The sequence below is a fragment of the Nicotiana tabacum genome, chromosome 8, assembly GCF_000715075.1.
Source record: "Nicotiana tabacum cultivar K326 chromosome 8, ASM71507v2, whole genome shotgun sequence".
Lineage (NCBI taxonomy): Eukaryota > Viridiplantae > Streptophyta > Magnoliopsida > Solanales > Solanaceae > Nicotiana > Nicotiana tabacum.
Window position 1 is genome coordinate 156,318,467 of NC_134087.1, and position 24,063 is coordinate 156,342,529.

The 24,063-nt window shown below is 37.9% G+C and overlaps 1 protein-coding gene across 1 annotated transcript; it reads left to right on the top strand.

Annotated features, from left to right (window-relative positions):
• The first annotated feature begins 16,275 nt into the window (after positions 1-16,275).
• On the top strand, positions 16,276-19,787 carry LOC107798575 (serine/threonine-protein kinase AGC1-7-like). The gene is made up of 4 exons (XM_016621588.2): positions 16,276-16,629; positions 17,088-17,148; positions 17,490-17,971; positions 18,510-19,787. Exons 2-4 carry the CDS (start codon positions 17,113-17,115, stop codon positions 19,384-19,386), a joined length of 1,395 nt encoding a protein of 464 aa, XP_016477074.1. The 5' UTR covers positions 16,276-16,629; positions 17,088-17,112; the 3' UTR covers positions 19,387-19,787.
• The last annotated feature ends 4,276 nt before the right edge of the window (positions 19,788-24,063 follow it).

Here is a 24,063-nt window from a genome sequence, read left to right on the forward strand (position 1 = left end):
TCGCCACGCTTATATGAATTAGGGTGACGTGGGATCACCCCCCGGGTATTCGCATGGTAAGGTTACATGTTGATTTGATGTCTTTGGAACGACTCTTGGCACGTTCGAGGATGAACGTATGTTTAAGTAGGGGAGAATGTAATAACCCGACTGGTTGTTTTGAGCATTTGGACTTCGCTCGGTTGCTTAGGGGCGTGTGTAACTCTGTATTATGTATTATGACTCATGTGAATCGTCGATTTTTGGTTTTCAGGTTATTCGAAATCAATTTAGAAGAATAAATTTCATTGTTGAAGTGTTACGTTGGAAGAGTTGACAAAGTTTGACTTTTGTGAAGTTGATCTCAGAATAGAGTTTTGATGGGTTCGTTAGGTCTGAATGATGATTCTAGACTCGGTCGTATGCTCTAATTTGCATTTGGATATTTCTAGAAGGGTTCGGCACTAATTGGTGAAAGTTGGAAAATTTGAAGGTTTGGAAAGTTAATAAGTTTGACTGGGAGTTGATGTCGAGGATATCAGATTCGGATTGTGGTTCCGGGAATTGGAATAGCTTCGTCATATGAGACTTGTGGGCAAAATTTGAGTTCATTCCTGATTGATTTGATATGCTTCGGTGTGAGGTTTGGAAGTTGAAAGCTTAACGTTCATTTAAGTTCGAATTGAGGTACGATTCGTTGTTTTGATATTGTTTTGATTTTTTTGAGACCTCAAGTAGGTCTGTGTTATGTTATGAGACTTATTGGGATGTTCAAATGTGGTCCCGAGGGACTCGGTCATGTTTCAGATTAATTTCGGACTCATTTTTGATTTTATATCATGAATCTATCTTCGTTTTTTGCATCTGATTGAGGGTGAATTTGGGGGGGGGTTGTCTAAAGTTTCATAAAGTGATGTTTTGAGTTCTGAACATCGATTCAGAGTCCGATTTGGGTAAAACTTGTATGGTTGGACCCCTAATTGAATGGGTTATCGAATTTTATAAGTTTTGTTGGGTTCTAAGGAGCGGGCCTAGGTTTGACTTTTTGGTTGACTTTGGACTTTAGATTAAAGATTCGACCATTATCATTTGGAATTATTTTCTTAGGCATTATTTGATGTATTTTAGTTGCTTTTGGCTAGTTTTGAGTCATTCAGAGGTTGATGCGTGCAGAATGGAATTTCTAGAGTATCGGTTGGCTTGCTCGGCTATGAATTCAGCTTGTTTGAGGTACGGATCCTATCTAAACTTAGTTGACACACTAGTTGTCTGAATTATTTGTGATAACTACATGCTATCGGTGCGCATATGTGTTGGGTTTGAGCCCATGTGCGAGCACTAGGGTATTTATCCATGCTCGGGATAGTGCTTAGGCTATGATACGCCTAGAGTTGACTATTAAGCTTTAAGCTACAACGTATTTCGAATTTTTATCATTGTTGTGAACTATTTGAGCCACGTTTGAGGTTTCGAAAAGGCTAAACCACTGAATAAAACTTGGAAATTGCTTGGTCTATGATAACTTGCCGATTTGAGCTACGATAGACCACATTAGACATGCCTACACTTTAGCATGTAAATATACCAGTCCATGAGCATGAAATCTGATATTTTATCCATCATATACATGTGTTCTTTTATACTTGCCTCTGTGCGATATTATTTGGACTGTTGTTCCCATGACCACGCCGGGTGGATTGATACTATAGCACGTGACTTGTCCGTGCAACACGTGACTTGCCCGTGCGGATCCAAATATTGATACTATAGCACGTGAGTTATACATGCAGCATGTGAGTTGTCCGTGTGGTTGATATTGATGTGAGCTATGGTAGATCTGGTCACATTTCATTTTTCATACTTATTTGTATCATTAAATTAGTGAATTGAATGGAAGAAAATGAGAAATTTTTGTAAAAACCTTTCAAAATATAAAATTGGAATTTGAGGAGCGATCTGATGTCAGAAATCTTTCATCTTTACTTGCTAATACCTTAATTGATTACCTGATTCATTTGTATTTCTTCCTTATATGCTGGATAGTTGACTGAGCAGAACACTTTAAGACCAATAATTGTGAACATTAAAAATGGTTTTACTTGAGATTGTCCCTGATTTGATAATATACTTGTTTTATACTTGTTGGAAATATTGAATTGCACAGGTGTTAGTGAGTATCATCTATAGTTCATGCTTCTTTTATCTCGCCGAGGTTAGTTAGGATTATTATTGAATGCACGGGGTCGGTTGTACTCATACTACACATCTGCACCTTGTGTGCAGATAATTTTGTTGATGTTGATGTGTACGGTGAGGGCTGACATTGAATATATACCTGCATTCCAGTTATGAGTATCATTAGTCCTTGGTAGCATTGGATTCGAATTCTGGTCATTTACATTTCAACCAGATGTTGTAATCATTTCAATTCAGTTTTGTAAAGGAATATAATTCTTAGACGCTCATAATTTGTACTACCAGTCCTTGGGGAATTGTATAAAACTCCGTTATCTCATCTTTAACTCACATCAATATTATTATATTGTATTTTATTGTTAATTGGCTTAACCAAAGGGTTGGGTTAGGTGCCATCACGACTGTTTAGATTTTGGGTCATGACAAGTTGGTATCAGAACTCTAGGTTTTTAGGTTCTACAAGTCATGAGCAACTGTGTAATAGAGTTTTGCGGATCGGTATGATGACGTCCATACCTATCTTCGAGAGGCTACAGGGCATTTAGGATAAACTTCCCATCTTTCTTTCCTTATCGTGCGACATTGATTTAGCTTAAAGCGTAACACCTTGAATCCCTTTCACGCATTTGTGTGCGCATGTGGGAACTCGGTATCAGCTGTACATCGATGGTTTGTGCTTCCATGGATGATGTGCAAGATATGATTTTTGTGTACTGATGATGGGCCAGTCCGGAGGACTTGAGGCCGAGTTCTGGATGTAGAGTGAGCGCGAGGATTTCGGTTGTGTGAGTATGTGTTTTGGACTTATAAGTCCAACAGTGTCCCAATAAGTGGAATTTGTGGATGGATGGCTATATGATGAGTATGACATGACTGTGGGACGTGTTCAAATGGTTTGAATGTGATGAGAAGAGTTTGCGTGTGATGTAAAAAGGATAATTGGGTGCTTGGTTTCTAACTTGATGTGACGTATAGGCTCGAGTTGTGGGTGTGTTGAGGTGTCTTTCATGTTGTTTAATTGTGGAACGAAGTAGATTTTCATGTCTTGTTGATGAGTTCAGACTCAGGAAGATTAAGTGATTGCGTAGTAGTTGTGGTTGTGAAAGGGTATAGAAAGATGTCAGTTTGAGGCTAAGTAGGTGGATTATCACCTGCGGGGTAATCTATATATGTGTGATCCTTATGATGTTGTGTGGAGGATTTCTATTCTACCAGTGGGTATATGTGTTGCGATTTGAGTTTGGATTGATTGAGCAAGTTGACCTAACCATCACAAGGATGATTGCGAGCTTATCATATGATTTAAATTATTATATGGTTTGTATAACATGAGCTTGTGAAGAATTTAGTTGAATCTCACTACGGTATTATGGCAGTAATAGAGTATAGGAACTGTGAGTTATCGAGTGTTTTAATCTATGACTTTGAGCCAAGTGGGGGAGTCTGCTATCGATGATTTAACTGAATGGTTATGTGTTGTGCTGGTTTCGGTTTGAGGCATACTTGTGAATCAGTTATGACTTGCATAGATTAAGATCGAGGATGACTCGAGTGAGGAAATTTTTGGATACGGGTTATATTACACTCTATGTGTATATGAGAATCATGGAATGATTGAGTTGCTATTTGTGACACATGTAGTGTGCATAGAGTAGGTTTTCACTCGGTTGTTTAGGCATGTGGGTTACTTCTTTGGGTATTGTTGTGCTAATAGGGCACATGTTATTTGGCTTGTTTGGTCGGTGCAATACAGATTTGACAAGAGTAGATGGCTCTCGAGAAGGTTCTAATGGGTTCAAGATTTATATGTAGCAATTGAGAATTTTTTCGACTTCTTATATGGCTATGATATGATATTTACATTAGATGGTGACAAGACAACTGGTATTTCTATATCATTATGGATTCTACATTTCGGTATCAGGAAGGTGAAAGAAATGACTTTAGATTCTTAGAAGGTCTCTTCAGAGTGGGTGTCTCAATTGTGGTACTTTTGGGGTGCTTAAGAAGGAATACAGCCGCTTATGGGCCTTAGGGCGGTGCGGTTCTATGCTAGGATCTCTTGTGGTGACCTTTGGGTAAAGATTGTGGTGTTCTGGCAAGGAGAAGTGTCAACTTGAGGGTAATTCGGAAGGAACTAGGAGAAATAGGATAGCTTGGTAGTAGGCTAGATCAACACGGTAATGGATATGATCGGTTCTTTGGGTACTTATGATGTGGTGAGTCTCTACATGTGTTTTGTGGTAATTCTCTTGGGTTTGGCGACATGCGTGGCTTGGTTGAGTTAGAGAGGTTCAGTTCTGAAGCCTTGCGTATTAATGGGTTTCGAAGAGTTTTTGATGGTTTCTACCCCAGACAGAGATGGATATTTCCTACCGACATGAGGATCGTGTTGTGTATTGTGATTTTCTCCTAGATGAGATCAAATGGAAGGTTTCTGGCTAATTGAGTATATAGTTTGCTTGTGACTCTGAGTTGATTATGAGATTCTTGTACTTTTCATATGATGGCATGATAGATGCGGTGTTTTATGTGGGATTGGGATTTGCGTGTGCAAGGTCACGGTTTAGTTTCGAAGGTAAGGTCATAAATTCTTAGATAGAATGGATGGTTTTCGATACTTGGTATTGCCTAAGAAGGGTGCGCATTTCAGAAGGTACACTGTGTATTGGATTACGAATGCTTATTAGTATTGCGGTACTCGTTTGGTTGATTGACTATTGATATTCAGATTTTTTCATTGAGGCACAGATGAATTATAGAAGTATTCCTCGTGGGATGATCGTGTGTGATAGATGTGTTAGACATTCAGGCGGTGGAGCTAGGATCAAATATGGTGGTTCGTGTATTCTATGGATTTGGAGAACATGAGTTCTCAAAAGCAGATTGTTTTGTGGTTGTAGGCTGTGAAAATGCGGCCAAAGATGGCCAGAGGATGGTATGTGTTAAGGTTAGGTCACTGTGGACTCTCAGAGGGTTATTTATCTTTTTATGGATGACCAAAGTTAATTTGGGGCCCATTGATAAGCCCAATGAGGATATGTATTCTACACCGGATTGGTTGACTCTGTACTGCTATGGTTGAGGGATGTTCCATTCGGTTAGAGTTGAGCTTATTTTTGTTCTGATATGTTCTATGAGTTACTTTTCTATGCTACGAGGGGTTGTGATCTGTTAATTATATGCACACATGGTGCGGTTCTGTTTGGGCCTTACATCAAAATTTGGGCGAGATGGGTATTAGGGTATTGAATGATTGATTGCATATTTGGTTATATTCTTTCCAGACTATGGTTTTGAGTTATTTGCTTCTCAGGGATTATCGTCATGCACTTTTGGTATTCGATGTTGAATTGTGCATGGTTATTGATTTTGACCATGCTGGCTTGGGGTATTTCATATGGACCAGTGTTTGGATGGGGTCACACATGGCATCGGAGTTATGTTGAGATATGTTCCTTTATGTTAGATTCATGTGTTATGGTTCTACGGTGTTTGATGGGTTCTTAGCATTTCGTTGTGGCAGTACTTGTTGAGCTTGCAGGACGGTTCTCTCATTTGAGTCATTTTCTATGTTTGAGTACACTTTAATTGTTGCGTATTGGTGCACGGATTGCACGATTTGCGGCTTAAGTTTGTATTGGTATGGCATGTCAGTAGGGCGGATGTATTTGACAAGACGAGGTTGTCAAACCTAGAATGGGTGCTATCAAATCTGATTGGGGTATAATTAGAAGGATAATGTCACTGATCGGCTTAGAAATTGACTATAGTTCTTGTCAGAGGATAGAGAGCTCTATGACTTGTTGATATGATGAGTTGTTATGAGTTGTTGCGTTTTTCTTTCATCATCGGCAGTGTACGAAGGTTTTAGAATGAGGTTTTGTAGGATATGAGGTTTATTACTGGTATTGGGCTATTTTTAGCAGCTACTGTGATCGGAAATTTTGCTACGAGTATGAGAGTCGTGTGGTATGTCATGTGAATACATCTTGGGTTATGGTTATGGCTTGATACAACATGTTCAGACTTATACAGTGCATGGATGCGAGGTTCGATTCTCGTAGGAAATTACGGATGTTGGAAATTTGATTCTGTGGTTTACGGGCTACGATTGAAGTAATGATGTTCAGTATGTTGTGTTTTCGATCCTATATGGAATAGGGTGACGTAGGATCACCCCTCGGGTATGTGCATGGTAAGGTTACGTGGAGATTTGATGGCTTTAGAACGACACTTAGCACGTTCGAGAATGAATGTATGTTTAAGTAGTGGAGAATGTAACGACCTGACCGGTCGTTTTGAGCATTTGCACTTCACTCGGTTGCTTAAGGGCATGTGTAACTTTGTTTGATGTATTATGACTCATGTGAATCGTCGATTTTTGGTTTTCAGGTTATTTGGAATCAATTTGTAAGAATAAATTTCATTGTTGAAGCTTTACGTTAGAAGAGTTGACAATGTTTGACTTTTGTGAAGTTGATCTCAGAATAGATTTTTGATGATTCTGTTAGGTCCGAATGGTGATTCTAGACTCAGTCGTATACCCGAATTTGCATTTGGATATTTCTAGAAGGGTTTGGCACTAATTGGTGAAAGTTGGAAAATTTGAAGGTTTGGAAAGTTCATAAGTTTGACCGGCAGTTGATTTTGATTATATCAGATTCGGATTGTGGTTCCGGGAATTGGAATAGCTTCGTCATTTGAGACTTGTGTGCAAAATTTGAGTTCATTCCTGATTGATTTGATATGTTTCGGCGCGAGGTTTGGAAGTTGAAAGCTCAACGTTCATTTAAGTTCGAATTGAGGTACGATTCGTTGTTTCAATGTTGATATGCGTTATTTGAGACCTTAATTAGGTCTGTATTATGTTACGAGACTTATTGGGATATTCGGACGTGGTCCCGAGGGGCTCGGTCATGTTTTAGATCGATTTCGGACCAATTTTTCTTCATGTTGCACTGCTAGTTCTACTGATGTCAGGTGTGCCACTGCTCTTCGCAATCGCGTAGAGGGAAAATTGGGGCTGAGTATTTCTTCTTCGCATTCGCAAATAATAGTCTGCGTTCGCGTAGGTTGCTGCATATTGAGCATTGTGTTCGCATGGTTAAACCCGCGTTCACATAGAGTTGAGTTGAGGACCCGGGGCTAGAGAAATCCTTCAACGCATTCGCGTAATATGGGACGTGTTCGCAAAGGTATGAGGTAGTGTTGTTCACGTTCGCGTGAGCCTTCTCGCGATCACGTAGTGTAAGTTTCAGGGGCATTACATTTTCCTCTTCACGATCGCGAGGTTATTTCAGTGATTGCAATTCATTAATTCTCTCGGTGATTATAAAGTACTCTATTTCAGAGGTTTTGGTTGTTTGTGCATATTTGGAGCTATGGAGCTCGGATTTATGCGATTCTTAAAGCAATTTGTGCCATGTGGATTGGGATAAGTATTGTCTACTCATTTTCGATTTTATATCATGAATCTATCTTCGTTTTTGCATTTGATTGAGGGTTGAATTTGGGGGGGGGGTTGTCTAAAGTTTCATAGAGTGAAGTTTTGAGTTCTGAACATCGATTCAAAGACGAATTTGGGTGAAACTAGTATGGTTGGACCCCTAATTGAATGGGTTATCGAATTTTATAAGTTTTGTTGGGTTTTGAGGAGCGGGCCCAGAGTTGACTTTTTGGTTGACTTTGGGCTTTAGATTAAAGATTCGACCTTTATCATTTGGAATTATTTTCTTAGGCATTATTTGATGTATTTTAGTTGCTTTTCGCTAGTTTTGAGTCGTTTGGAGGTTGATGCGTGCGGAATGGAATTTCCAGAGTATCGGTTGGCTTGCTTGGTTATGAATTCGGCTTGTTTGAGGTAAAGATCCTATCTAAACTTAGTTGAGACACTAGTTGCCTAAATTATTTGTGATAACTACACACTGTCGGTGCGCATATGTGTGGGGTTTGAGCCCATGTGCGAGCACCAGGGTATTTATCCATGCTCGGGGTAGTGCTTACGCTATGATACGCCTAGAGTTGACTGTTAAGCTTTAAGATACAATATATTTCATATTTGTATCATTGTTGTGAACTATTTGAGCCACGTTTAAGGTTTCGAAAAGGCTAAACCCCTGAATAAAACTTGGAAATTGCTTGTTCTATGATAAATTGCCTATTTAAGCTACAATAGACCACATTGCACATGCCTACACTTTAGCATGTAATTATACCATTCCATGAGCATGAAATCTGATATTTTATCCATCATATACATGTGTTCTTGTATACTTGCCTCTGTGCGATATGATTTGGACTGTTGTTCCCATTACCACACCGGGTGGATTGATACTATAGCACGTGACTTGTCTGTGCAGCACGTGACTTGCCCGTGCGGATCTAGATATTGATACTATAGCATGTGAGTTGTCCGTGCGGGTCCAAATATTAATACTATAGCATGTGAGTTGTCCATGCAGCATGTGAGTTGTCCGTGTGGATCTAGATATTGGTATTATAGCACGTGAGTTGTCCATGCAGCATGTGAGTTGTCTGTGTGGATCTAGATATTGGTACTATAGCACGTGAGTTATCCATGCGGATCCAGATATTGGTACTATAACACATGAGTTGTCCCGTGCAACACGTGAGTTATCCGTGCGGTTGATATTGACATGAGCTCTGGGAGAGCTGGTCACATTCCATGATTTCATACTTATTTCTATCATTAAATTAGTGAATTGAATGGAAGAAAATGAGAAAAATTTGTAAAAACCTTTTATAATATAAAATAAGAATTTGAGAAGCGATCCGATGTCGGAAATCTTTCATCTTTACTTGCCAATCCCTTAATTGATTACCTGATTTATTTGTATATCTTCCTTATATGCTGGATTGTTGACTAAGCAGAACACTTTAAGCCTAAGAATTATGAGCATCAAAAATGGTTTTGCCTAAGATTGTCCCTGATTTGATCATACACATGTTCTATACTAGTTGGAAATATTGAACTGCACAACTGTTAATGAGTATCATCTATAGTTATTTCTTCTTTAATCTAGCCGGGGATAGTTAGGATTCTTATTGAGTACATGAGGTCGGTTGTACTTATATTATACTTCTGCACCTTGCGTGCAGATACTTGTGTCGATGCTGTTGTGTACAGCGAGGGCTGACATTGAAGATGTACCTGCATTCCAGTTATGGCTATCATTAGTCTTTGGTAGCATTGGATTCGAATTCTGTTAATTTACATTTCAACCAGATTTTGTAATTATTTCAGTTCATTTTTGTAAAGAAATATAAATCTTAGATGCTAATGATTTGTATTGCCAGTCTTTGGGGGTTTATATAAAATTCAGTAATCTCATCTTTGACTCACATTAGTATTATTATATTGTGTTTTATTATTAATTGGCTTACCTAGATGGTTGGGTTAGGTGTCATCATGACGGTTTGGATTTTAGGTCGTGACACAGTTGTTATGCCCGGTATTGTGGGGCTGAGTACCGGGTCCCTCCCATCTTCGATGGCTAGCATCCAACAACCAGCACTGCTTTTGTCGCGGTTGCTTCTCATCTTTCATTGCCATCGGCCTCATCTCCTGCTTCCCTATCTCTTCCATCAGCAACTGCAACATCATCTCCATCGGCTGCACCTGACGAAAAAGAAGGTGTTCCTTTTCCCCAGCCCCAAGTTCATGGGAATTTGGGCCAAAATTATACTGCCCCCTCTGAAGATCCGTATAGGAGGAGGGACGTTACTTTTTCAGTCTCCATCGGATGCAGTTATCCAGGACGGTGGAACTTTCTAATTATCTGAAGCCTTTGGCTTCAAAGAAAGATTGGGAAAAAATTCAGGCTCTCTCGGGAGAGTGTTTGTTGAACAATTCCATGCACAATGCCACAGTGGTACAATCCTTACTTCCTTTGTTATTTCTTCTATTTTTTCCTAAACATATCCTGAGTTTTGCCCTTCTCGCTTTGTAGGCCAACTTTCTTGCTTCTGAGGACCTTTAGAGATTGATTCATGACAAAGAAGAAATTACCTCCGCACGGCGTCAGCTTTTGGCAGAGCGGGTGCAAAGTGTCGTTCACCTCTCTGAACTGGAAGCCAAAGACACTAAGGTTGTTGTATTGGAGGCTCGTTTACAGCAAAGCGAGAAGAAGTAGAAACCCTTAGCCAAGAGATCGCCCCACTAAGGCTTCAATTTGAAGAGGCTAAAACCAAATGGGTTGAAGTTCATAATGTCATTCTTGCTACATCCGATCTTGAGGCTGCCTCCGCTGAAAGAATGACCAATTTAGAGGCAGCCTTGAATTCCAAGACTGAAGAGCTTGTTGCTGCGGGGGTGAAATATGCCTGATTGGAGGAGAAGTAAATGAAGACCCTTGAGCACAATATAATTTTTAGCTCTACTGTCCGCGATCTTGACGTTAGCATCAAGTCCATTAGATTTGCACGGGAAAAGCTTTATGCCGAGGTAACTCAACTCAAAGAAAAACTTAAGTGCCGAGCGGCTTCCCTCGTTGTTGAGAAAACTTACGCCATGTGCAACATGAGGAGAAAAACCTTGGAGGATGCCAAATCCGGTATTATTGATTTTGATGCTGAAATTGAAAAGGCCCGTGAGCTTGAATTGGCTGCTAAAAATGGTCTCCCAACGGGTCCCCCGGCAGAGCCTGATGCTCTTGGTTCTTCTTGTTCTGGTTCTGAATTTTCTGGAACTAAAGAAGAACCGGAAGGTGATGATGTTGAGGGCCAAATTGTTGAGGCATCAGCGAATCTACCTACTTCCCCTGGCGACACAGACACTTCTCTTCTCCAGGCTCCGGAGAGGAAGAAATTTAGCTTTTCTTTCCTTTTCCCAATTATCGTACTTGTGCTATTTCGTCCTGTTTATTATAAAACATCCTTTTCTCAAATATTACATGAATCTTTATGCGTTCTTTTTGCTTAAGTGTGTTGCACAAGTTTTACTGTTTGCGCCTGATTATGCAAGGCCTTGGGTGTATTCTTTTTAAGGCATTATGATTCCAGGCATACGTTCTTCCAATATCAACCCTTTAACGTGAGGGGTTTCATAAGTATTTGCGCAAGATTGCTTTTTTGCGTCTTTTTGTGCAAAGCTTCGGGTGCATTTTTCCACGAAGATTTTGATTCCGGGCATAAGTTCTTCCAAAATCAACCTTTTAACGTGAGGGTTTTTATAACAGAGAGCCCTCTTATGTTTACAGTGCTCTTGAAGAAAACGTCTCATGTTCTTTATGGCACTAACATTTGAAGTACTTGTTTAACTTTCAAATGACAAAGTTAATTCATCGTTCAGTCAAGAAACAAGATAGAAATAAAAGGACTTTATTTTATTCCTTTCATTTTCAAAAGGTACATAAACATTTGTTATGCTAAAAAAGAAATTGTTATTACATGTGGCTAACTTGTACAACTTGTTTCTACGGGGTTGGTCGTGCAATCCTGGCATTTTATAAATACTCTTATGGGATCGGACCGTTCGCGTCGGCAACTCTATGAAACACTTTTACAGGATCGGGTCGTTCGCCTTGGCAGCGCCATGCATAGCATTTGACAAGAAGCCAGTGTATCCATGAGTTTTCCTGATCTGAGTTGTGACGACCTATCTGGTGGGGACCATTTTACATATATACTCTAGTTGAGGAGGTAACCGATAACTGAGAGTGTGAGTTACTGTTCAGAGGAGGATTGCACCACGTACCCATACTTGTTTATACTGTTTATTTACCTTGCCTCATATTTGGTTACTTCCTACTATATTTGATTTATTGGACCACTATTAAGCATCGATGTCGACCCCTCATCACTACTTCTCTGGGGCTAGGCTAGATACTTACTGGGTATGCATTGATTTATGTACTCATACTATACTTGTTGCACTTATTGTGCAGGTATATATATGTTTGGTGGTCTTGGGGAGTCGCTATAAATCCCTCCAGGACTTGAGCGGGTCCGACTAGTGCAGTTTGAGCTGGGATTTCCTCCTCAAGATCAATCTAAGGCTCCACTCCGGGTGCTACTACTTGAACCCTAGGCTGAGCTCTACCTCCGCCTCGGCCTCTGGTTCGACCTCAACGTCGGCCTCTACCCCTAGTAGTGGCTGCAAGGGGGGATCCGGCTCCTGTCTGGCTGTAGATGTTATGCGCGTTCTCACCATCTACGAGAGAACAAGAATGGAATGATTCAAATATTAATGATAGAATAATATCGCATGATAGGGAAAGAAAGAAGTGAAAGTTTTTTCCCTAAAATTCCATAGCCTCTAGAAGATAAGTAGAGACGTCTCTGTACCAATCCTCCAGACTCTACTAAGTTTGCCCATGACTTGTAAGACCTAAGCAACCTAGTGTTCTGATTCCAACTGTCACGATCCGGAATCCCAACCTCAGGGTTGTGATGGCGCCTAACATCCACTTGCTAGGCAAGCCAACATAAAATAGTTAATTAACCAATTTTCACAGTTAAAAACAAGAAAATGATATTCAACAAGAAATAAATGCCAAATCTAACATAGTGCTAATATAAACTACGTGATAATATCTACTCCCAAAAATCCGGAGTCACGAGCATACGTGCAACTAGAAAACTACAAACATAGTCCAAAATATATACAGCTGCTCAAAAAAAAAGAAGATAAACAATAAAAGTGGGAAATGGAAGCGAACCTCAAGGTCAGCGAACGGCAGAAAATCTACCTTTAATCTCCGTATAAAAATCATTTGAGCCGACGCACCTCAAGCACCGCTGGGACCAATACCAGTATCTACACAAGAAGTGCAGAAGTGTAATATGAGTAAAACATACCCAATATACTACGTAAGTGTTGAGCCAAACCTCGACGAGGTAGTGATGAGGCTAACCTGTACAACTACATATAAAGCAGTAAAACAACAATAAAATGATAAATACTAACTGGGAGGGGGCATGCGAAAGGGGAAAAATATCATAAACACGGCAAGTAAGAAATCACGAACTAACATCTTTTGAATTAAGCAACAATATGACCAAGTAAATCACCAAAACCGTAAATCAAATAAATCAATGCTATGAAATTGGCACGGCATCACCCTTCGTACTTTTACTCTCATCCTCACAATGAAATAATAGGAATATAATGGCATGGCATCACCCTTCGTACTTTTGCTCTCGTCCTCACCATGCAATAATATAAATATAATGGCACGGCATCACCCTTCGTACTTTTACTCTCGTCCACACCATGTAATAATATAAATCCGATTAATAAACAATGCAGGGAATAATTTAACTTCAAATATGGTGCAATGATATCACAAAGCAACTTCCAAAATATTCAACATCTTTAAAATAAGCAATAAATACGAAACAAATAATTAAAGAAGTAATAATTTAACCTAAGCATGGATAACATAATTAACGAAACAATATAATACAAAGAAACAGGTTTCATCTACATGCTTTAACCCAATAATAACGCAAAAGTACTCATCACCTCGGATATATACATTGTCCTCCACATAAACGCGAAGCAAATAGACCAACAAGTCCTAATCCCAAGTCAAGGTTAACAACGTCACTTACATTACTCCGCAACCAAATCAATGCTCAACTACGACTTTTTCTCTAGAATTAGCCTCCAAAACTAATTAAATCTAACCAAATATAGTTCAAACAATTCAAAATAAGCTTTAGAAACTACCTACGAGTGAAAAAGATTCAATTTTTAATATTTTTAGAAAAAGTCAACAAAAGTCAATCCCGGGCCCGCTTGGTCAAAACCCGAGATCCGAAGCAAAATCCAATTACCCATTCACCCCCAAGCCTGGTTATATGACTAGTTTTGAAAATTGACCTCAATTTGAGGTCTAAATCTCAACTTCTATAAATCCCCAATTTTTACTTAAATCCCTAATTTCTACCATAAAAAAACATAGATTAAAGGTTAAAATCAGTAGGTGTTTATGAAAATATAAGAAAACAAGTTAAAATCTACTAACCTATGAAGTTGGGATGAAAAAACTCTTCAAAATAGCCTCTAGGCCAAGCTCAAACTTGAAAATGTTGAGAAATGAGATAATTCTCGATTTTTGGACCTTTTAAAAGACTGGGCGTCAGGTGTTCATCGCGTTGGCGAGACACCTGGCACGATCGCGAAGCTTTGCGCTTGAATGTCCTTTGCATTCGGGAAAACCCTTTGCATTCGCGATGGCCTAAACTACCTGGCCTTCGCATTCACAAGCATGGGCTCGCATTCGTGTAGAGTAACACTTGCCTCCCCCCAGAATCCCCCTTAACCCACCGCGTCGCGAAGGGCAATCCCCCCCACTGCTTCGTGTTCGCGTGATGTTCTCCACATTCTCATAGAAGTACATCCTCCCCTATCCCAGTTTCCCCTTCACAGTCGCAAGAGTACCTTTGCGATCGCGAAGCACAAAACCTCAAACACGAGCAATAGCAAAACCAACTTTCAAGTTCAGAATGGTCTGTAGCCTATCCAAAACTCACCCAAGCCACTCGAGCTCCAAACCAAACATGCACACAAGTGTATTAACATCATACAAACTCATTAGCATGCTCAAAATACCAAAATAATACCTAGAGCTACGAATCGGACATCAAAATGCATGAAATTTTCAAAGAAACTCAAGAACATCCAAATTCACAACAAGCGTCTGAATCCTATCAAATCAACTCCGTTTTGCACCAAAATTTGCAAACAAGTTTTAAATAATAAAATGAACCTATACCAAGTTCCGAAACAAAAATTCGAATCTGGTAGCCTTAAAGCCAACGTACAGTCAAACTTCATAAATCTTTAAACCTTCAAATTACTAGTTTTCAACAAATCACGTCAAATCAAGTTAGGACTTCCGAATTCAATTCCCGGCATACGCCCAAGTTTAAAATAACGGTAGAGACCCACCGGGATCGTCAAAATATTGATCTGGGTCATTTACAGAAAATGGTGACCGTAGTTAACTCAAGTCATTTTTAAAGCTAAAATTCATATTTTTTTCAATTTTTTACATAAAAATTTTCCTGAAAAAGACACGAACTACTCACACAAATCAAAAAATACTAAACATGGCTCATCTCTCGGAATACTGAAATGAGTGCTAGAACTCAAAATGAACCTATTGGGTCATCACATCTAGTTTTGGTTATTTTGTTGTTAATGGCTAGAGATTGGTAAGGTTGAGCTTATTTTGGACATTTTCGTAAGATTCTAATCTTTTAAATAATATTCTATATTTGATTTAATTACATTCAAATCTAGCTTTTAATTTAAATTACTAGTTTGTTAAAATTACATGGTGTGACTAACTTATACATTGTATTTACCATACATAAATATACTTTGAAATAATTACAATTCGTAGTTACTCTTTGTATTTTGTAGCAAAATTTTGTTGGTAAATACAGTGTATACAGTGTATGGAGTCACATACAGTGATGCAGTAACTGTATGTATCACTGTATTTCTGTATCCATGAATAGCAATTAGACAAACTATAATTACTTATGGTAATTAAGCTCTAAATTGGAGTGCTTTATGAAAATTCCTCTAGTTTATATTTAATCTATTGGAACTTATTTGACTCAATTGAACTGTAAAGTTTCAATTTATTAAGCATTTTGTGAATTTAATTGTATCCAGTCTAGAACAACAGACATAAACTTAAGAGCCAACCAAATTGCGTTTTGAAAAAAAAACAAAAAACGAATGGTTTGGTCCTAGATAACACTGTAGCAAGGCTCGGCTCGACTCATCTCCATATTGAGTTATTTCGATTGAACTTGACCTCAAACTTTGACTCGACTCAACTTAATACAGTATAAACTCGATTTGGCTGGATTCGGATGACGACCAAGCCTAGTCAGGAGTAGGCAGTGGTGCTAAAATATAATGAATGAGACGTGCGCAACAATAATAATAAAAAGACGTTAGCAAGGAGATGCAGCCCAATCGCATTCCGAATCTTCCGACCATAATCTAAGATATAGACGGCGATTCTTTGGCTTCCTACCGCTTCCCACTCTCCTTTTTACCTCTTACCACATTGTAGTGGTTGTCCTTCTTTTCTGTTTTTATTCTCTTTGTACATCCAATTCCATTACATAAATAGAAATGAATTTTCGTTGTCTTTCTGACGTCCAGATGCCTTTTTGAAGAATTAATACAAAAAAAAAATCAGAAAAGGAAAATGTTATTACATGTAATAACAATTTCCGTTAAGGAAAATAGAAACAACAGGCCTCCTACAAGAGAGATCATTGTAAATGCTGTTGGAAGTCACCGCCCTGAACCACCTGTGGCGCGTTAATCGGAAATGCTCTTTTCTATTATCAGATACGAATGCATTAGAGATTTTATTTTAATGACCTTGACCACATGAAGGGAAATCTGTGCACACTGGTTCTTTAATTTGTATAAGAACATTATCTTCCGACATTCTGGTTCGACCTTTTTTCTTTTGTATTGTTCTCTATCCTGTTCCCTTCTCGTTTGCTTTTGTTTTGCATTGCTTCTATTTGTAGGAAAAATCGCAATTTTGGTTAATCACGATTTGTTATATCCAGTAACAATTTTTCACAAATTTATTGAGTTCTTTTCTTATTTAATGATGTTCACTTATCGATCTTTTTTATGCAACAAGCACCTTATTAAGTCAAACTTTGTTAAATTTTTAGAATACCGTTGATAGAGTTTCCACAAGGACACTTATACAGGATTATAAGACAGTCTTTTATGTTACAGATTTTTGATCTCAATTAAAAAGAAATCTGTCACTGCAACAAAAGGAATGAATTCTGTTTTTATTTTTGTACGTAACTTTTGAATATCAATTTGTCCGGTGCTTGAATGGAATTTGGCTGCATGATATTTTACTGAATCTGCTTTTTCCAATTTTCAGGTTCTTTGGTTGAAATTTCGAAATCATGTCTTCGAAACCCAAACCAATAGAGTTACCGCAGGTCAGTTTTTTTCTCTATTCTATTCCTTATTTTCACCTGACATTTATATTTCGTCATGTGTACAATTCCATGTCTTAGTTTGACGATACACCAAACCTATTTGAACTAAAATGATTTATACAAAATATTCTGAACATTACAAATAGGTAGTAGCACCCATATTATAATTAGCAAAATTAACCTACATTGACTAGAAACTATACAAAACCTATTCCTGTATGATTTTGACTATAAATGTTAATTAGACATGAACAAAATAAACTAGCAAATATTAAATTTTAAATAATTCTGTTGCTACGTGAGAATCCAACACCAACTTGTTTAATTATTTGTTCATTCAGATGAGCAATATGCCATTTGAAGATACATGTCAAGCGAGGAAAGGTAGTGAGAGCACAGAGACTAGTTCCAGTAGTACTACACCCCTAAAGCCACACACTGGTGGTGACGTTAGATGGGATGCGATTAATTCAGCTACTGGGAGAGGAGGATCTCCTCTTGGTCTTAGCAATTTTCGGTTGTTGAAGCGACTTGGATATGGAGATATTGGAAGTGTGTACCTTGTTGAACTCAGGGGAACCAACGCCTACTTTGCCATGAAAGTGATGGATAAAGGATCTCTTGCAAGTAGAAATAAATTGCTGCGAGCTGAAACGGAGAGGGAGATTCTTGGTCTTCTTGACCACCCATTCTTGCCAACTTTATATTCTCACTTTGAGACTGACAAATTCTATTGCTTAGTCATGGAGTTTTGCAGTGGAGGTAACCTTCATACCCTCCGCCAAAAACAGCCCAATAAGCATTTTACTGAGGAGGCTGCTAGGTTAGTACCTATATCTACTATTTGTTCTACTTCTCATTGTAATTTTAACAAACACTTGAAACGTATTGCTAAGTATGTGGTATAACTCATACAATGTTTCTCTTATTCTGATCGCCCGTTCAATTTTGTATTGTTTCAGTTGATATAATTTCTATTTGATAAAATAAGTTGCATTGGAATTCTGCACGTAGTTATATGATATGTCCCTTTTCTAACTAATATACTACATAATAGAAGTTGCAATTTGCACATTGATTGAATGAATGTTACTAGATAACTAACGTAACAATCAAAATTGATAGGCAAATTTAATTAATCACTTTATGGTTGCTAATTTGAATTTCAGTTCGTTATGGATTTTCTAGTCCATACAAAATTTGCAGCTTGTATAGAGGATATCATACAGGAGTATTAGATATTAGATACATGCTCCATTTACCTTTCAGATTGTTGAATTCTTTTCCATACAGAGCATGTACTTCTAAATTAATGAGCTGTTCTTTTTTGCTACTCTCTCGAATGGCCTGAATCATTGCAGATTTTATGCATCAGAGGTGTTGTTGGCACTTGAATATCTGCATATGCTAGGAATTGTATACAGGGATCTTAAGCCAGAAAATGTACTAGTGAGAGATGAGGGTCATATTATGCTGTCTGATTTCGACCTGTCTCTCCGTTGCTCTGTCAATCCAACTCTTGTCAAGTCTTCATCTGTACATGGAGGTGGCAATGCAAGCAGTGGAGGCGGCATTTTAGATAATGACAATGCAGTCCAAGGTTGTATGCAGCCCTCAAATTTTTTCCCTCGTAACATTCTTCCTACAAAAAAGAATCGAAAGTCTAAATCAGATTTCGGGCTATTTGTGGGAGGATCACTTCCTGAGCTTATGGCAGAGCCTACTAATGTGCGATCCATGTCCTTCGTTGGCACTCATGAGTACTTGGCCCCTGAGATAATTCGCGGAGAAGGTCATGGTAGTGCAGTCGATTGGTGGACTTTTGGTATATTCTTATATGAACTTTTGCACGGGACAACCCCTTTTAAAGGTTCTGGCAATCGCGCCACACTGTTCAATGTAGTCGGGCAGCCTTTGAGATTCCCAGAAACTCCGCAAGTGAGTGCTATTGCGCGAGATCTTATAAGGGGGCTACTCGTGAAGGAGCCACACAAGAGAATTGCATATAAAAGAGGTGCTACTGAAATTAAACAGCACCCTTTTTTTGAAGGTGTTAATTGGGCTTTGGTCAGATGTGCTGTTCCTCCCTCTATACCCGAACCTGTGGACTTCACCCAGTATGCAAGTAAAGAAGCATCAGCTCATTATTCAGATAAGAAGATGCCAGAAACTGAAAGTCATGATAAAAACAAAAGCACTTTTACTGATTCTTCATATATTGACTTTGAGTACTTCTAGGATCGGATTCTGGAGAATTCAAATCAATCTTCATCAGAAAATAATACGGTGATGTTAATGCTCAGTTAGTACGTAACATTTGAATTATATAAAAATCAAATGGTCGAATGTGGGCTACTAAGAATTGACCATCATAACTAGGTCATTTATTAAGATGGGTACGTAACATTATACTTGTGACCAACTTTGTATGATCTTGAAGTATTATGTGGCCATGCAGTGTATTTATTGTGTAGAACTGCACGGCAGTAAATTCCAAGTGCTTCGAGAAGAAAACAACTTGCAACACTTTCAGACGAAGGATTTTCTGACTAAAGTTGCGTCGTAATGGCTGCGGATATATTGTGAATTTGATTTGATACTTCGTTTATTTCATTTTTTATTTAATGGTATTTCACTATACATGAATTTTAAAATATTAATTTTACTTTTATTATACGCCATATATTATTAGTGATAGAAATGCATATTAAAGTAGTTGTTTGAAGAGAGAACAAACCTCATATCGAAATTAAGTGTAAATGGTTTAATGATTTTGAATTATAGTATCGCTACGGTGAGTAACATTAACAATACTATACCTCCTTTACAGCTTTCGTTGTTAGTTTATCCCTTTTGATTTTTTTGATAAAATTGTACTCCTATTTATATATCATAGTTTGGATTTCAAGCGCCAAACTTTTAATTTTGATCGTGAATTCGAATATCGTCTTTAAATTCTTTTCAAATAAAATTTAAATATTTAAAAATTACGTAAAATACACTATAAGTCAGAATAATAACAAATCAAAATAGTTAAAAGACATGAAAAAATATTGGTCAAAAACTCTTGAAATTTGAACACCGCTATATAGATGTGATGACCCGATAGGTCACTTTGAGTTTTGGCCTTCAGTTCTGTGTTTCGAGACTTCAAATAGCTCCGTTTAGTCTTTTTCGATTTGTGTGTACAGCCGTATCTTTTTTCAGAAATTTTTTTATGTGAAAAATTAAGGAAAAAATTTTAACCTTAAAAATGATTTGAGTTCACTACGATCAACATTTTTTTAAACGGACTCGCATCAGTATTTTGACAGTCCCGATGGGCCCGTATCGTGATTTGGAACTTGGGCGTATGCCCGAAATCGAATTCGAAAATCCCTAACTTGATTTAACATGATTTGTTGAAAACTAGTAATTTGAAGGTTAAAGAATGCCCAAGTTTAATCGTAAGTTGACTTTGCCGTTACCAGTTTTAGATTTCGATTTCGGGACTTGGTATAGGTTCATTTCACTATTTATGACTTGTCTGCAAAATCTGGTGCAAAATGGAATTGATATGAAGTGATTTAGACGTCCGACTGTAAATTTTAAAGTTCTGAAGTTTCATTGAAAATTTAAAACATTTTGATGTCCAATTCGTGGTTCTATGTGTTATTTTGGTATTTTGATCACACGAGCGAGTTCGTATGATATTATTACACTTGTGTGCATGTTTGATTTGGAGTTCGAGGGGCTCGGGTGATTTTTAGATAGGCTACGGGCCATTTCGAACTTGAAGGATTGTTGGTTTTTCACTGCTGCTGATATCTGGAGTATCCTTCTTCGCGATCGCGAAAGGTAACTAGGGAGTGGGAGGATTTCTTCTTTGTGAACATGGAGAAAGGCTTGCGAACACTGAGCATTGGGGGGTAACCCTCCCCGAACGCGACTCTTCACTCGCTAACGCGATGAGTAAGTGGTTTGGGAGGGGAGCAGCTAGGTGTTCTACGCGAATGCGATCAAAGGGTCGCGAACGCGATGAAGACTTGACGCCAGTGATTTAAAATATCCCAAAGATGGAATTTTCTTCATTTTCCACCATCTTTACATTAGAGCTCAGCCTAGAGGCGATTTTGAAGAGAAATTTCATCCACACTTCATATGTTGGTATATCTTAACTCGTTTTCTTCCAGTTACATCTACACTCATTGAATTCTGATATTTAATCTATGCTCTTTTATGCTAGAAAATTAGGAATATGGGTAGAATTGGGAAATTTTTGTAAAATTGATATTTAGACCTTTAATTGAGGTCGGATTTCGAATGTAATCACATAATCAGGCTCGGGGTGAATGAGTAATTGAATTTTAGTTCGAATCTCGGGTTTTGACCAAGCGGGCTTGGGGTTGAATTTTGTTGAATTTTTGGAAAAAGTGTAAAGATCTTTGCTTTATATATTATAATTAATTTTTCTAGCATTGTTTGATGATATTAAGTCGATCTTGGCTAGATTCGATTGGTTTGGAGGCAAATTTTGTTGATACCCAATTTTTTTCTATATATTTTCATATATAAAATACCTTTAAAAACAACATATATATGCATATATAAGCATATCCCAAGGTCCTATTATTTTTCTCATTTTTTTAAAGATTTTTAAATCAATTTTCTTGCCCTATTTTATCAAGAAAACCCAATAAGTGTTCCAAAATTGGCATTTTGGTAAATCATTTATTGTATTCTCTTGTTTAAACCAAAATATAACTAAGGTAATTTTCGCACATTTTTTGACAAATTTATTTAGTATTTTAAAGCTAAATTGCATATAATTTCAATATTAGCCTATTTTAGATTTAATTGCGTTTATAATTACAAAATTGATTCCAGTATTTTTAATTTAATATTTACATATTATTAATAGATTTAGTACTTTTAATTTATTTTCAGAAACTATTTTACTATTTTTAAAATAAATAAGGGAAAAAAGTGGCTATTTAAATACTAGCCCCAACTATTTCGATTATAGACTTAAATCAGCCCCAATTGAACCCAATTCCCAATATCAATTCCCCAACCCAATTTTAATTTAAACCCGCCCCTGACCCAATTAAATCCTACCCGACCCAGACCCCTCTAATCCTTGCCGTTGATCTCTAAGATCAACGACTCCTATTCACTCTTACCTTTTTTAACCCAAACGATCACCCTAACCTTCTCATTTCTCACCTACCAGCCGCCTCTGAACCCTCCACTCTCCCAAACACTCTCGAACCTTCTCAAACCCTAGCCGCCTCATACCATCTCCGCCCTAAAAGCCACCAGAATCTATGGCTTCCAAGGCTATGAGAGTCCTACACCGGCCTCCTATGACTCCCACGTGCCTGATTTCTGAAGATTCAAGGCCTGACCTTGAAGGATTGTACCCAGACCTCCGTCGATTCGAGGTTCCATGGCCATCTCCGGCCTTACCATGGTTGTTCGAGCCTGATTTTGGCCTCTCCGACTTAGATCAGTGACTCTTCAAAGCCTTTCTCACTACTGGGGTTCCTCTGAAACCCTAACCCTTCGAGCTTTTCGCCTATTCTTTTAGATCTGTTGTGTATCTATGCTTTTCCTAATTTTTCAAACGATTTCTCTGTCTTTTCTTTCAAAATTACTTTCAAAACCATTTCTTTTCCGATCTGGGGTTTTCTGGAAAAAAATTTATGTGTTTCTCTGACTTTCTTTCTTTTTCCTTTTGTGTGCTCTGCCTCTACTATGTTCTTATTTTTTTTCCTTCTACCACGTTCTTGTATGCTTCTTCTAATGTGTTTTCTGCTCTTGTATACTTCTTCTACTATGTTTTCTATATCCTGTTCTTGTATGCATCTCCTACTGTGTTTTCCTATACTATGTTCTCGTATGCTTTTCTGTTGTGTTCTGGTACTTTCTTCTACCATGTTCTGATATGTTTCTCCTACTATATTTTTTTTACTGTGTTCTTAAGTGTTTTACTATTTTCCTTCTACTAAGTTCTGTTTAAGTTTCTTCTAAAAACTTCTCAGCATGTTTCTGCTACTGATCTTATCAGTCTTTTCCATTACGTTTCGTGTTAGCTTCTTCTACTCTATTTTCTTTGAATTCATCCGTTATGCTCTGCATGTTACTTTTCTATCATGTTTCTCACGAGTTTCAGTTGCTGACAGGAACATGGTAGAGGTTTTAGTTCTTTCTGAGACCTCTGAACCTATTTTGAATCTCTGAAATGAGTTTCAAAACATTTGTTCTTCATATGATTCCAGCTCTTGCTAAACTCTTCTGCACTGGATCTTCTACTGATTTTACAATGACACCACAGTCTCTTTCATGCTTAACACATTCGTATGCTCCTTATATATGATGAATTTCCCTCTAAAATGGTTTTCAAATTTGCAATTATTTGAAACTTCCTTTTGAATATGGCTTGATTGATTTCTTTCCATTGTTTGCTTATTTTCACTGTGACTCAGCCTAAGTTAAAACCCTTCTTCATCTTTTCTGACTCGGTTCATTCATGCAAAATCTCAGACCCTTTTGATTTACTGCTTGTTAATTGATTTGCTTACTTATTTGCACAAACCGTGTATTTCAAAACCTTGTCCTTAAATAACCTTTTATGTACTTGCCCCTAGTTGCATGCTTTGCACAAAATGTTTGTTCAATTTCTTTCCATAAATGGTTTTTACCCGTTTTGAATCTGAATCCCTTAATTAAAGGGAGTCTTGTGCAATTGATTGACAATCAGTTCCTCAACTATTTTCTTACCTTATTTCTGCGTGATTTTACACTATAAAAGGTACAACCCTTTTTCACAAAGGCATCAGAATCCTTCTAAACTCATACTCTCTCACAATAACTTTCTCTTCTTGTCTGCATTGTGGCTTGTTTACAAGACCACTACTTTTCTTTGTTTGTTTC

Excerpts from the sequence above, each read along its gene's own strand:
- LOC107798575 (XM_016621588.2), top strand. The coding sequence starts at position 17,113 with ATGTCTTCGAAACCCAAACCAATAGAGTTACCGCAG. Across the intron at positions 17,149-17,489 it reads AACCAATAGAGTTACCGCAG|ATGAGCAATATGCCATTTGA; the intron begins GTCAGTTTTTTT and ends TTGTTCATTCAG. Across the intron at positions 17,972-18,509 it reads TTTACTGAGGAGGCTGCTAG|ATTTTATGCATCAGAGGTGT; the intron begins GTTAGTACCTAT and ends GAATCATTGCAG.